At 32.8% G+C, this 14,931-nt stretch overlaps 1 protein-coding gene across 1 annotated transcript; it reads right to left on the reverse strand.

The window, feature by feature from the left end:
* Positions 1–6,420: 6,420 nt before the first annotated feature.
* LOC131147176 (subtilisin-like protease SBT3.9) lies at positions 6,421–13,537 on the reverse strand (the record flags this gene model as incomplete). The annotated part of the gene is made up of 11 exons (XM_058096949.1): positions 6,421–7,157; positions 7,337–7,526; positions 7,596–7,710; positions 9,186–9,425; positions 9,539–9,636; positions 9,695–10,292; positions 10,604–10,715; positions 10,812–10,967; positions 11,087–11,184; positions 13,237–13,328; positions 13,454–13,537. Coding segments are annotated over 11 exons (2,352 nt in total), but the record flags the coding sequence as incomplete, so codon positions are not given.
* Between the last annotated feature and the right edge of the window lie 1,394 nt (positions 13,538–14,931).

The following is a 14,931-nucleotide window of genomic DNA, read 5'->3' on the forward strand; positions in this document are numbered from 1 at the left end:
GAATGGAATTCCTGAGAAGACTAAGGCAGTGCTGATGCCTTTTGCTGGTTCCCCGTGTCTAATGGGAGATCACCCTTGCATGATGCTAGCCGTTGCAAAAAATGGAGATGATGCGAAGTTCCTTTTAGCCATGCAACACAAGAAGGGATTGAGAAGGGGTGAGCAGGCATATTTTGCCACAGTGGTGGTAGAGGAAGTAGGCCAAGAGCTGGTGCCTATGACCATCTAAACTGTGTTGGATGAGTACAAGGAGGTGATGCAGGATAAGCTGCCTCACATCTTGCCTCCAGGACGGGATGTGGAGCATGAGATCGAGTTGTTGTTAGTAGCGAACCCACCTGTTAAAGGGCCATAGATGGCGCCCCCCATCGCTAGTAGAGTTGAGAAAACAACTTGATGATATGTTGGAAGCACGATATATTCTCCCTTCCAAAGCACCGTTCGGAGCACTGGTATTGTTTCAAAGGAAACATGATGGGAACATGCGGATGTGTGTAGTCCAAGGAGTTTTGGATTGAAGCTAGGTTGGGGTCAATTTAGGATTAGGTTGGGCAGTGGGCTTTGGTTTTCTGTTGGTTTTTGGGCTTCGGGTAGGCTTAGGCTTGGACTGGAGTGGGTCAGGCTAGAATGGTAAATGGTTGATTGGGCTAGGTAGGTTAAGAGCAGGGTGGACTTTGGTCAAGTTGACCCAGGTTAAGGCATGGTAGGTTTGACTTGGATTTGGGTCAAGTTGATCTGGCTCCTTGGGTTGGTTTGGCTTGGATTGGGATCAAGTTGACCTGGTCATTTGGGTATGGGGTTTTTGGGTCCTTTGACTCAGGTCATGGGTGGTTTGAACCTAGCATTCGAGTTAGGTTGACTTATTCGGTTTTGTTTGGGGAATTTTGGTTGGGTTTTTGGTAGGATTTTTAGGCTGAAGATTTTGACTCAAACTTTGCTGCTTTGGCTTGGGATTTTAGGGATTGAAATTTAGGATCTGGCTGAGAATTTGAAATGGCTGTAAGTTCTACCTAAAGGTTAGATCAGCATTTAAATTGATATAAGCAAATTCGTATTTCAAAAATCAATTCAAATTCAAACACATTCTGAAATTTTGCAAATTGAATCTATCTCATTCCATCAACCATGCATTTGATAAAAATGTCCAAAATATATTCATGCATATAAAAGAGATTGAAGACACTTAAAAACCCTTTTCTCTCCTCTCTTTTTCTTTTTCTTTTTCTTTTTCTTGATTGCCTTGGCTTGGTTCTTCTCTGCAAACCTCTAAATTTTGCTTTGTAACCTCTGCACAGCTCCCTCCTTCTGATTCTCTCCTTTGATCTCCTTCAAGCTTTGCTTCTCTCTCTTCAATCCCTCTATTCTCTCTTTCTGTCTTTTTGCTCTTTCTCATCTTGTTTCCTGAGTCACTCTCTTGGGTCTTCTCTTGCTCTCTCTCTAATCTTCCTATTTATAGGCTAAAAGAGGGGTGGCAAGATCTTGATTAGCTTCGAATTTGCTTAGGTGCTCGTAGGAGGCGGTATAGTGGAGAAGGGTCTAGGGAGCCTACTGGGTTTACGACTTTAGGGTGGTGGAGCAGGTAGGAAAAGGGGCTGCCTATAGAGGAAGATCTCTTCATACTAGGCTACATTGGATTTGGGGCTTCAAATTTGTAAAGCAATAAGCCCCAAATGGGCTTTATGCTAAACATAGGCCCACTATGGGCCTTAAAGAGTAGGCCCAAATTGCGCCTTAAGTTAGACACAGGCCTACTTGTGAGACTTAAATTTAGAACTAAGCCCAAAATTGGGCTTCTTTGTTGGGCCTGCCCCTACCCTTGCTATGATTTTTTGTGTGTGCGGGTGCAGGATCTTTTGGAACGCTGGCCCATTTGAAACTTCAAGGACGACTGAAAGCTGTCTTTTTTATTTTTTTTTTCTTTCCAATTTTTTTTTGTATTTTTTCTTCTTTTTTGTTTTGATGATGTACTTATAACACAAGATAATGTAAACAACAAATTTTTCAAAGATTCAGTGAATCTTTCATTTCAAGCGGTGAGATTGAGAAAATCAAAATGAGAGATCATGTTTAGGCAAAAACCTTAGATGACACCATAATTAAAATTTTTAAAAAATAAAATAAAATTTAAAAAAACGTAAGGTTTTACTGTATAATGGTCGGATAAAATGGGTGTCTACAAACAATACTGGGAAATTTAATGGGGGAGTTTGGAAGCTGACTATTAACGATCGCTAACTTGGAATGCAAGCCAAACTGCTCTTTGCTACCACCATTCTTCTGCACAAAATTTCTAAATAGAACCATAGTTAACTTGAAAACCAACTCAAGCAGCACTTACCCACAACACCCTTATGCCCATTTTAGTTGATTTAAATGTAGATGTTACTGCAAATTTTATAGTAAAAATATTTATATGATCTTAGGTATCCTTATAAGGCATTGAATTACACTAAATATGAGATTTCATTTGGCAAAAGGAATGTTCGTAAAGAGACATTTTGTTTTCAGTATATAGTTAGAATGAGGCGTCACAGTGGAGGCTACAGAGGGGTCTGTATCTTGAGGCTTGTACATCATAGGTGGTGGTTTCTTCATTACCATTTAACTGGTAGTTCAAATACTATTATCCTTTGTTTGGAAGCATGAAATTCTGAGTTTTGAATTTAGATTTATGATTTGGATAATATGTAGTATAAAGTTGTATGAGTTTCTTCCAAATCCACGCAAATCTAAATTCAAGTCTTGAAATTCATGTTCTAAACATTACCTACATGGGGGTGTAAAACATATCAGTGTATTGGATTTCATTGGGCTGGGACTTGAACAGGTTTGATTCAAATTGACCCATTTATTAGTGGGTGTACAAAACCAAAATCTAAACCCGTCCAATTAATAAAATGGAATATCAGAGAGGGTGACAATGGCACCTGTGTAATGGGCTTGTGACTGTCTGGCTGGAGCCGTTTGATCTGCCCGGATCAACGATTCAACTCGACCCGGATAATTTATTTTTCATTTTTATTTCTACTATGATTATTCTTAAAAAGGAAAAAAAATAAATTTTTTTTTTAGTTTCTTGTAACATTACCCTTAGAAGGAGATTTGGAAGAGTATGAGTAGCAGTCAAGACTTTATCCAGCTTGTGACTAATGAAGCCATTGAAAGTTCAAGACTTTTGGAAGCATATCTTTTTTCTTTGCTTCTCTTAACCCCAAAATTGCTATTAACTGTTAAAGGTGTGCTCTTAGAATAGAGAAAGAATTCATGTCCTTTAATGCTGGCTGTTGAAACTTAACATCTCCAAAATGGTAAGAATGTTCTCCCTTAAATTGGTTTTTTGTAGATATTGTATTTCTTGATACAGAACAATCTTCAATGGAAGAAACAAGGACAGAAATTCTGCCCTTTCCTTTACCCTTACCCTGCCTTTGAGAGTTTGAATTTCAAACCATAGATTTGAGTTTGTATGAATTTGAACAAAACGTAGTATAAAATTGCGAGTTTCATCCAAATCCAATAAATCAAAATTTGAAGGCCAAATTTTATGCTCCAAAACACTACCTTAAAAAATAATTTCAGACCCAACGTAGAGTTAGGATCTTCATATATCCTCAGTTCAGATTCCTTTATTTCCATCGTCTTTCTTTACCCAGTGATTTTTCACTTACAATTTTTTTGTGTGCCCATAGTTGGACAATTGAGGCATTTCTCAGGTTTCCAAGCATATTCAACTCCAACACTAATAAGCTCACCAAAGGGCTTTTGATATCAGTTTATCATTAAAATCTATTTCAATATAGATTTGGGCATATGAGAGAATTTTCATTTGATTGGGATAAGAGTCAAGAAAAAAGAGGATTTCTTGATCTAAATTTAGTAATAACATTATTATCTTGAAAAATAAAAGAGAAGATTTTATGATGGAATTGCCCTAAAAAAAAGAACAAACAACAATAACAACTTAAATATCTTCTTTCTACTAGTATTTATATGTTGAAAATTCAAAAAAATAAGAATAAAAATAAATGCATAAAAATTTTAATATTCTCTAGAAATTCCATGGAAATGCAAAAATTGGAAAAAAAAGTCTAAAAAAATTGTAAAAAACTCGAGAACATTTAAAAAAAAACTATATCCAGTAGAATAGGACCTTTTTTTTTTGTGTATTTTTGTGGATTACATGACACGTCTTTATTTCTTTTGTTTGTTTTTTCACTGCATTTATCTTTTTGTGTATGTGTGTGTTACCCCATGATGGATAATAGAAAATTGGAAAATGTTAGTCTCCTCTAAGAATTAGAGGGGTGATTTATCTACTTCAATCAACTTTCTTGATGATTGCATTAAACATTTTGGTACTTAATCCAACAATATAATTCATAAGGGGGTCATTGCATCCTTCTAAACCTCCTGAGGTGAGAATAACTTCTGCATTTGTGAGACTAGCTAATATTTAAGAACTAGAAATCTAAGAAACTATAAGAACCATAAGTCATGAATAATTGAATTCAAAGGTAATTATATCGTTTGTGAAAACTGGCATGTAGGAAGTGCTAATACATTTTCCCTCATATAACCATATTCCCAAGCCTTATTTTTTTTTTGTGCATATTGAAACTATAGATTTTCCTGTACCTAGGTTGTGTTAGCTTAGAGATGAAAGAGATGAAGCAATTGGTAGTAATTAGATGATCTATTAACCAAACCTAGATAAATAACCAATTAGTAGAAACTCCATTGACCATTTATTGTCCCATTAGCTTCTCACACTCTCTTGGTTATCATTTGAGTTAAGGCATCAGGAAGACGTTTAAATTAGTAATTCATTCACCGCCCTTTCAAAATACTTTGTTAGCGTTTCCATTCATTAGCGTTTCCATTCATCTAAGGAAACTATTTGAACCATATTTGTCCCTTAGATAATTTTAAGGGCCAGTCAAGTGCTGCCTCAATGTTCCATCAAACGAGAAGTAAGGCAAATAAGAAGAAAAATAATAATTGAAGTGTGTAAAGAATTTAGGGCATTCACAAATGATCCTTATGGTACACAGTTATAGTCAAGAATTCAAATTACGGGCTTTGGTAGGCAAGAGAAAGGGCAAGGCAACGCTATGGAAGTGTGGAATATTCGTAGTTTTGTGCGTGTTATGGTTGGAGTGTAACGCAAGGATATTCAATGGAAGAATTTAAACGAGGTGCTGGTTTAGGAAAAAAAAAAGAAAGTATTTGGCCTCCCTGTGGTGCTAGTTTGGGTTTTTTGAGAGGGATTATTCTTCACAAATTACATAGAAATTGGAGGAACATTTTGCACTGTTGATTTATTATTTTTTTGGTATTCTTTTAAGTGTTTTTATTGAATAATTCTAGGTGTCTTTTGGGGAGACGTCTCATTTGTCCTTGTGTAAATTCTCTTCCTCTGAATAAAATTTTCTTTTCCTATCAAAAAGAAAAAAGACAAAACTAACAAATTAAGTTAAAAATGTAAATAGTTAGAACCCTACAAACATCCTATTTTCCAATTTTTTTTTTAAAAAAGCAACTTTACTTTTTTTTGCAAAACTTTACAATTTTCTAAATTTGTACTGATTTTAAAAATAAAACACATGAAATGAATGAATCAAAATATAATAAGATAAATATAAAAGAAAATTTCACATTTCAAGAAGTCATTTTTAATTGCTCGATAATTTTTATAATTCTTTTGAAGCATCAATGGCTTAAATAAAATAGGTAATAAGATTCACTAAAAATGATACGAATAGTAATAATTATTATTATGATTAGTATTAGCAATAATTCTAATACTAGTAATAATAAAAAATGATTTTTTGGGTTTTTTTTTGACATTTTTTTATTTGCAAAAAATATTTTTAAAACATGATGATGATGATTAGAGGACTAAATTGGGTCAAGTTGACAGATCAAGTCAAGTCAAATGGATCTTCTATTTTTCCATTTAGGCGAGTCAAGAGGGGTTTTTGTAGCTCCAGGCCTTTGACTACCTAAGATGCCATCCACCCAAGCCGTCATTGCACAAACATGTTGGAGGACAATTTTGATTGGCAATTGAAATAACTAGGCCAAGACGCTCATTATTAGAACCAAATGGTTAGATTATCTTCACTTACGTATTTACTAGTTTTAAGATGTCTAATGCTATTATACTTAACCAAGATTAGACATGCATCTTGAACTTAGGGGGATGAAGGGATTGTTGAAAACTCAAATCCACAATGTTTCTTAAAGCCATTTTAGTGATATACTAAGTTGAAACACAAACAATTAGAAAAATCAACCACTATAGTAACAAACAAGTTTGATCACAGTACTAACAAAGTAGTTAACACAAAGTTGAACATTACATGCATCTTGAACTTAGGGGGATGAGGGATTATTGAAAACTCAAATCCACAATGTTTCTTAAAGCCATTTTAGTGATATACTAGGTTGAAACACAAACAATAAGAAAATCAACCACTTTAGTAACAAACAAGTTTGATCACAGTACTAATGAAGTAGTAAACAAGAAGTTGAACATTAATAGCAATCATGATTGGTAAAGAAATGCTGCCAAGCTTAGCCTTTCCATCATGCATCTGCGTAAAATTCTTCTATTATTGGACGAACGGTTATTGGCATTTTCACTAAATGATTGGGATTAGTCCAATATATATATCCAAATGAGTATCGTCCTTGAACTCTTAGTTGGGAGCATAATGTGATCTTAAAATTGATGTTCTTTAAAGCGCCGTTGAAGAACAAAATGGGCGGTTCAACCATCAAACTTATTCCTGGGGGAGCTTCGATAAATGAAATGTACCAAGAATTTTCTGGACCAACATTTGTAGCTGTCCTTGATATGGTTAAGCAACTCTTTAGTTCGGGAACGGAAATAGAGGGCAAATTGAGATTTTCAGGAAAATTAGTTGTTCCATTGCATTGGATGTGCATCCTAGTCATTTTATTGATAACACTTTCATCATAGCCCATGGAGCAGAGAAAATTCACATAGTCAGAAGTTTCCATGTCAAACACAAGACCAGGATCTATGGCTTTATTAGGATTGACAACACCACCTCCAAAGTCAAATGGATCGGCCCGCTTACTTGGAAGTCCTTCAGCGACAATGTGTTGACCATATGCATCCTTTATGGAAGCTACATGTGTATGAGTGGGTGTGTGTGTGTGACAAAAAAATTAGAGTGAGAAAGAGATAAATATTTTTTAAACACACACAACTGCACAAGTAAATTGAGAGAGAGAGAGAGAGAGAGAGAGAGAGAGAGAGAGAGAGAGAGAGAGAGAGAGAGAGAAGTAACTCTTTTTTATTTTCTACCTGTTGTGACAAGTGCAGATTTGATGGCAGCAGGGCTCCAAGTGGGATAAATAGATTTAATAAGAGCAACAACGGCTGATATATGAGGACAAGCCATAGAAGTTCCGGATAGAACGTTAAAGTTTGTATAGGGAAAGGAAGGAGGTGGCCAAGCAGCCAATATGTTAACTCCCGGTGCTGCAATGTCAGGCTAACCAAACACATACCTGCATTAGTTAAATAATTAATGAAATAAAATATGTGAAAATAATGTTATTACCTTCAACACAGCAGGGGAAAGAGAATTAGGTCCTCGTGAAGAGAAGCTTGCTACTTCAGGGGCAATTTGTTTCCCTATTGTTGTCGTTGTAGGACTAATCTTGACCATAGGATAGCTATAGTATAGAAAATCCATTAGTCACTTAAACAAGCAAGTAAATTACGGCTCTAGGTTTTGGTAGGATGAAAGACGATGCAATTAGAAATTATAAAACTATGAAATCATGAACACGTGCTTCCTAGTTACAGGATGAATGTCGTGCGCACCATTTTTTTTTTTTGTCCTTTAAAAAGGCACTTCAATATCATCTACTTCGTCATAATATCACCTATGATCAAATTAGGTCTGAATTTTGTTGGTATTTATGCTATCAGATCAAATAACAAAAATTCCTTTTAGTCTCATTTAACTTGTATAAAATAAAATCTATTTAAAACAAAAGAAATACGCTGCATATAATCATATCTAAGAAAATACAGCTTGTAGAAGTATTGTTTTTATTTATAGCAATCATAATCACAACAATATGTCTAAAGAATATTAAAACACTTTAGATATTAAAATACAGCGTCATGGTACTTTGTTTTTAAAAAATACGTGTAAAGAATATTATCCTGCAATTTATGTATTTAGACAAGTATGAACACTTTAGATTTTAATTAAAACCATAATCAACCCATTCAAATACTAGTCAAACCCATTCTAGTAAAAATAAGATCAATTTGACAATCATGCATTTAGTTTAAGAATATTATTCAAGCTGCATACTTATTGTGCTTAATTTATACAATTCAACCTTTGATTAGGTGTTGTTTGGTGGTTTGGTTCATAGAATCTTTATAAGATCATATGAAATGTAATGTGTATGTTATATTGTTCAATTGCTTATTTTGGGTTAGAAGGTGATGTGATGGTAACATAACATTTTTAAAATTTAATTTATAATATAATAAAATTAAATTATATATATATATTAGCTCAATGCTATTTTACTTCTAAAAATTAATGTGCAGTGCAAGTGTATGTGTAGTGATGTAGACCCAAAAAGCTTTTTGGAGAAACTAGGTCACAATTGTGGGATTTGAGTAATGACCCCATGGCTTTAGGTCCCACTGGCATGACACAAAAATTCAAAACCATTGATATATTATTTAGTTGTAATGCAAGTCTACAATTGTGTCTGCCAACAACCAATTTGTATTATCAATGGTACTAAAAGAGTGGAAAAAACACTAAGATAGTGTTTGGAAGCATGAATTTCAGATCTGAATTTGAATAGATTTGAAAAATTTTCAATACAATTTTATAATATATTTTATTCAAATCCAAGGCATCTCCCAACATAAAAATTAAAATATTTTTATTTTTGATTAAATACTATATAAAATGAATGTTTTTCTTGATATGAATAAAAATAAGAAAACTAATTAACGATGTATAATCAAATATGAAAATGTGGATTTCTAATATTTTTCGAGTTCTAAATGGAGTGTAAAAGTCAACACTCTTTAAATGCTATATGATAATCAAATATGAAAATGTGGATTTCTTGATTTTTTTTTTCTTAATATTTTTACTAGCCTTAAATGCCTGCTTGCCGCCCAGTATAACCAAAGAGATGTTCCTATTGTGTTGTCCACTTGAACAGTTGGAAACCAATAAGATGGTACAATTTCTTTTGTGGGTGCTTGGGCAAAGATGAGACCGACTCCCCCAGCTTTAAATACAGTAAACTCTGCAATGTCCACTGAGCTTTGAGATTGAGTTTGAAAACAGAGAACGACCTTTCCTCTTGTTCGCGTGGCATTCAAAGAGCCAATTTGACAGCTTCTATTAACAATAAATGGACATTGTGCATGTGAGTTTCATAACATGGTTACATTTCAAAAGAAACAAAAGGAAAGGATGGTTGGCAAAAATGAATTAATGGAGAGTTGTATTACTTGGCGTCATCATAACTTGCGCCAATTGATGCAAGATTTGCTCCATACCAAAAAGGATACAAGTTGGTCACATTTTCCCTTGTATTTAAAGCTTGGCCCTACAAAAGATTACGAAAGTTATTCCAAAAGATATTGAAGTTTTGAATAGGAATTTAGAATCACAAGTTGCGGGATGAACTGAAAAAATGGTTCCAGGAGTAAAAGTACCACGAACGTTTGGTTGTTCCCAAGTGTGATGGGAGTGGGGAAAGATCTATCAATGGTGCTAGCAGCAACAGTGATGAGCCATGGAGCAGCATGCTCAACTGTTTGAGGGGAAGGGCCTTCGTTCCCAGCAGAGCAAACTACAGAAATTCCTTTTGCTGCAGCGTGAAAGGAGCCAATAGAGAGAGCATCCGCAAAATAAGGTGCAAGTGGGACTGTTGATCCAATAGATGCTGAAATAACATCCACTCCATCATAAATAGCATCATCAAGAGCAGCAATAATATCAGCTTCAGTGCAATGGCCATCAGGGCTCCAGCAAATTTTATAAATAGCTAGGCACGCTGACGGGGCACCTCCTCTTGCCCATCCTTGAGCAAGTCCCAGAAAACTTGCATTTTGTACGAAAGCCCCTGCTGCAGTAGAGGCTACATGAGTGCCATGCCCATTTTGGTCTCGTGGAGATAAAAGATCATCCCAATCACTTGAATTCACGTTTCCATATTGTGCTTCGTATCCTTTAACGTACCAACGTGCGCCAATAATTTTTCTGTCAGCAGTGTCGTAATATTGTGTTAATACATTCCATCGGAATACAAGAATGAGCAAGAAGTAGACATCATCAAATTAGAAACCACTGCAGTAACGTTTCATAAAATTAAGAGATTATTTAATGTAATAAGGCTCACACCTTAGGAGATGTAAAATTTAGTTTCATAAATCGTTTTTAGATTATTTATGATGCGTCCAAAAATTAACGTGTGCTCACACCGTAATGTTCAAGTTTACTAAAAGCAAAGAAAATGACATAAAGTAGTAAAGAATGCTAAATTAAGGACGAACGACGTGAAGAAATTTAACCTATTACAATTGGAAAGATTGAATTTTTCGCCTTCTTGACATATCCCTTTCCAATGGGATGGGACCGGTCCCATGTCCTCATCATTGAAACTTTCAGATTCAGGCCATATTCCTATACAATAACAATTGAATGCAAGAACATAAAAGTGCATATGAATAAGTAAAATTTCCATAACTTGACTTGTGTGGTGTTTTTAGTAGTACTTACCAGTATCAAGCATGCCAATAATTGACCCGCTTCCATTATGACTCTTATTAAGTATTCCATTCGCTACTTGGGATTTTACTTGTAAAAAATCCCAACTTCTAGTTGTGTGGATAGAAAAATTTCTACTCGAAAATACATCAAGAACTTGAGGAAAACCTATATTTTTATTTGTTAGTAAGGTATATGAATTGTAAGTAATACTTATTACTACATCTTATTCATGTGCAATATCACATTAAGAAGAAAATCACATTTTTTCTCCAAATACACATTACCTGAAATATTGTTGGCTTGAGACTCAGATAACATTGCGGCAAATCCTGAAAACCCATTCTTGTAGCTATATAACATTGATTTCATGGCTTCTTCTTTGCTATCAAATAAAATTACAAATAATTACTTTTTTTTTTCATGAATAAATATTTAATTATTTGGATAATTTATAATAAAAAAAAAATCACAAAAAATGAATGTGGCGCAAGTGACAATTCTTTAAAATAAATCTTGAGGAAAAAATGAAAAAGGGACCTAGGTAGTTTAAACAAAAGGAAATAGTACAAAATTTAAAAGCCAAAACAAAATTGTCATCTCTTTTACTACCATCTATTAGTCTTAAGGTTTGATTAACTTGATTTTGGTAATAAGAAGTTGTTGTGTACTAATGACTTTGTGTTTAAGTTGCTTTCTATAGTATTAAGCTATTGAAGTTTGAAGAGTTAAAGCTTCATTTTTTTAGATTGTTATTCTCTCAATTGTATTGTACTTTAACTTATAATAATATAAGAATATAGAAAGCATAGCACAAATGAACTTAGAATGGAGAATTATTGGAACAAAAGAATGACTAAACCCGACCTTGGAGCTAGGGGCAATCAATTGGTTGTAGGGAGCACTTGATTGTTCTAGGTAGAAGTTAAAAGTGGTTGATTGGCCCCTAGAGACGGTCAAATGATCTCGCAACTTTGCCTACAACAATCAGTTTTTCCTATCTAACGACTATTAACACTTTGGGAATTAGTAGGATGTACTTCTACATATTATTTAAAATGATTGAACTATGTTTAGCTTTTAATTATTTTTCATATATTTTTTAACATTCACAATTAAATTTAGGACAAGACTGTGTGGAGAAAAATTAAATTTATAAAAATATATAAATAAATGTTAAAATAGGGAAACTAAAAATTTTAAAATCAAAATCAAAACGAGAAATATGTCATTGACACTAGAAATGTTGTATCGACAACTCTCCAAGGTTAAGGGTTTTTAAAACTCATTTATAAGTTTTGAGTGTCCCTAAATTTTGACAATAATAGAAAATAAAAATAAATAATCATCTTAAATAAATGAATATTAATAAATTCAATTATAGAAATAAAAAAGATAAGATCCTTAAAAATAAAATTTAAATAATGGATTGTTTGGAAACATTATTGAGACTGTATGCTTAGAATTATGTTTGAGATGAAGAAAATTCTTGAGCTTAAGCAAAATGTTGAAGGTTCTCAAAGCACTCAAATGATAATCCAACTCTAGGACTGTTATGTTTCTTAAGAGACATTCCAGAAGTCAAAACTTGAGATATCCTTATTGTGTGATTTTGGGTTCGAATAATGAGAGGGTGGGAAGGGATATAGGCTGAGAGATGGACTACCTCCAGTTATATAACCCAAGCCCAATATGAGATTCTGGTTGATAATATATATATATATATATTAAAGAGTGCTACAATGATGGATGCTTTGAATAATTTTAAAGATAAGGAAAGTCTAGTTTCAATTGAGGTTCCAAAAGGATGAATAGAGTTTAATTACTAAATATTAAGTAAAAGACAACTTCTTTTTTTCATCACTATGCGTAATGAAATTCAATGAAGATTAGGAAACAATTCTAGTCATAGTCACGACTACACAACAATTCATGGTTACTATTAACTAAATGCATGTTCTAGAGATGCTAGTGTCTTCTTTATGCATAATCATACTCTCAAATTTCAGATTTATTCATGCAATTCAACTTCTACCTCTTTGATGAAAGAATTTAGGTTAATTTGTGAATCATCATTAGAATTGCTAGATGATCAACTACGTTTATGAAAAAAGATTGAAGATAAATTGATTTAGCTTACAAAACTAAACTATACTCTTTTTGGTATCGGATGTTAAATCCAAATCCAGTATTACAACAATTCATTCTATAATACAACAAAACCTAAACTTTAAACAAGCTTTTCTTAGATGGATCTTGGTGGGAAAACAACCATATACAAGTATCGAACGAATTCAAAAGAGAAAAAAATTGTGAAGAATGACATAGACTTAAATGTTTTCAATAATTTTTGAATAAATTCCTAAATTTTTAAGAAACATACAATACATGTATATGCATATATAAATGTTTATAAAAATGAGTAAAAGATGAAAACCTTCCAAGCAATTTTATGAGGATCTTATAGTGTGAGTCCTCAGTAAGTTGGGGATTATCAAGAACTACAGCACCCATATACACAATGTAAACCTGTGAAATCCAAGTAAATATTAATGTGTGTGTGTAATATATATATATATATATATATATATATATATATATATGTATGTATATAAGAGTTGCAAACAACCCCTTTATTAAAGAAGTAAACTCACATTGCTTGTTTGAATGAGACAGAAGAACATATGTTGCATAGCAAGAACAAGAAGAGCAATGCTGAATGTCCTTAAAGAATCCATCTGCTTAAGAGATCCGAAAGAAAAATAACCATAGAATATATTAGTATAATTCATTGAAATCTATTTATAGACAATAAGAAAGCAATAGTTGCACCTAAAATATTTAAATATGCAAAAGTTATCAGGTTTAACACTTTAAGACTTTAGACCTAATTTTTTTTTTTTTTTTAAAATTGATCAAGGACTTATGTTTTCTTATATCAATTAGCATAATTAATTTTCAACAACATTTTGGCTTTGATGATTAGTTAAGCCTTGACATTTTTTTCTCAATGTTTATTTCGAACTTTTCCTCATAACTCGTGGAGCATACAAAAAGCATATATAAATAAATGCCTTATAGTCGGTTGTTCTTAGTTCTTCAATTAGAAGAAAATCATTCTTATGATAATTGTAGTGTAGCATGCTACACTTATCTAGTATTTGATACGTTGGAACGAAATAAATTAAGAGTATAATTAAATTATAAAAAATATATCATGAATTTATAAAATTATAAAGATCAATTTCATTATATTCCATTTCATTTTTGCATACCAAACAAAACATCAAAGAATAGAGAAATTTACTAATTATTATATGAAAGACTCATGGGATTCAAAATACTATTGCAAAGAGAGAAAAAAAAATTATAGGATTTTAGAATTTTTATTTATCAGAGATGGTTTCAATTTTGATTAGCGCGGTAAAATATAAAAGCATTTGATAATATAAATTTACATTTTCCAAAAAATGAGCCATAAAGTGTGTCCATCTCTTAGCATTCTTTAAGCTTAAAGTAGATTGTGGATATTAAGATGAGTATATAAGAAAATTTTTTTTGGCATAAGATATCAATTTTAAAATAATAAAAATTATTTTGAGAAGGTTAGTGCTGTCCTTTTACAGTGCATGATTTATTTATTTCCAATGCTATGCTTAGTATCTTAAACCTACTTTAATTTAACTTATTAGTGTCACATATACATCTTATGGAGTTGAGATTAAAACATTTTTCCAACCAAGTTTATGTAGAAACTTTTTTGCATGAGCAAGACATTTTTTTAGTGTAATGTAAGTATTTTAAAAGGTCAGATTGTCTCTTAATCAAATTTAATAATATGAATTTCTTTATTTCAAATGCTACACCGTAGTATTTTAAACCTACTCAAATCCAACTTTATTAAGTATTTGATCTTATAGAGTTGAGATTAAAATATTTTAACAGACAATAACACGTGACAATAAAATTGTGATGTCATGATAGGATCGTGAGGTCATCCTTGCATTGTAAGTTGGTTGTATGGTTGAAAATTTAAAATCCCAAATATTGTTCATAAAAAGTAGTGCTCTAGTCATCGCAGTAGGAAAAAATTGCCTTTAATCATGCCAATTAACAGCATGATCTTGTCTGA

Source organism: Malania oleifera, unplaced genomic scaffold (genome assembly GCF_029873635.1).
Source record: "Malania oleifera isolate guangnan ecotype guangnan unplaced genomic scaffold, ASM2987363v1 ctg416, whole genome shotgun sequence".
NCBI classification, from domain to species: Eukaryota; Viridiplantae; Streptophyta; class Magnoliopsida; order Santalales; family Ximeniaceae; genus Malania; species Malania oleifera.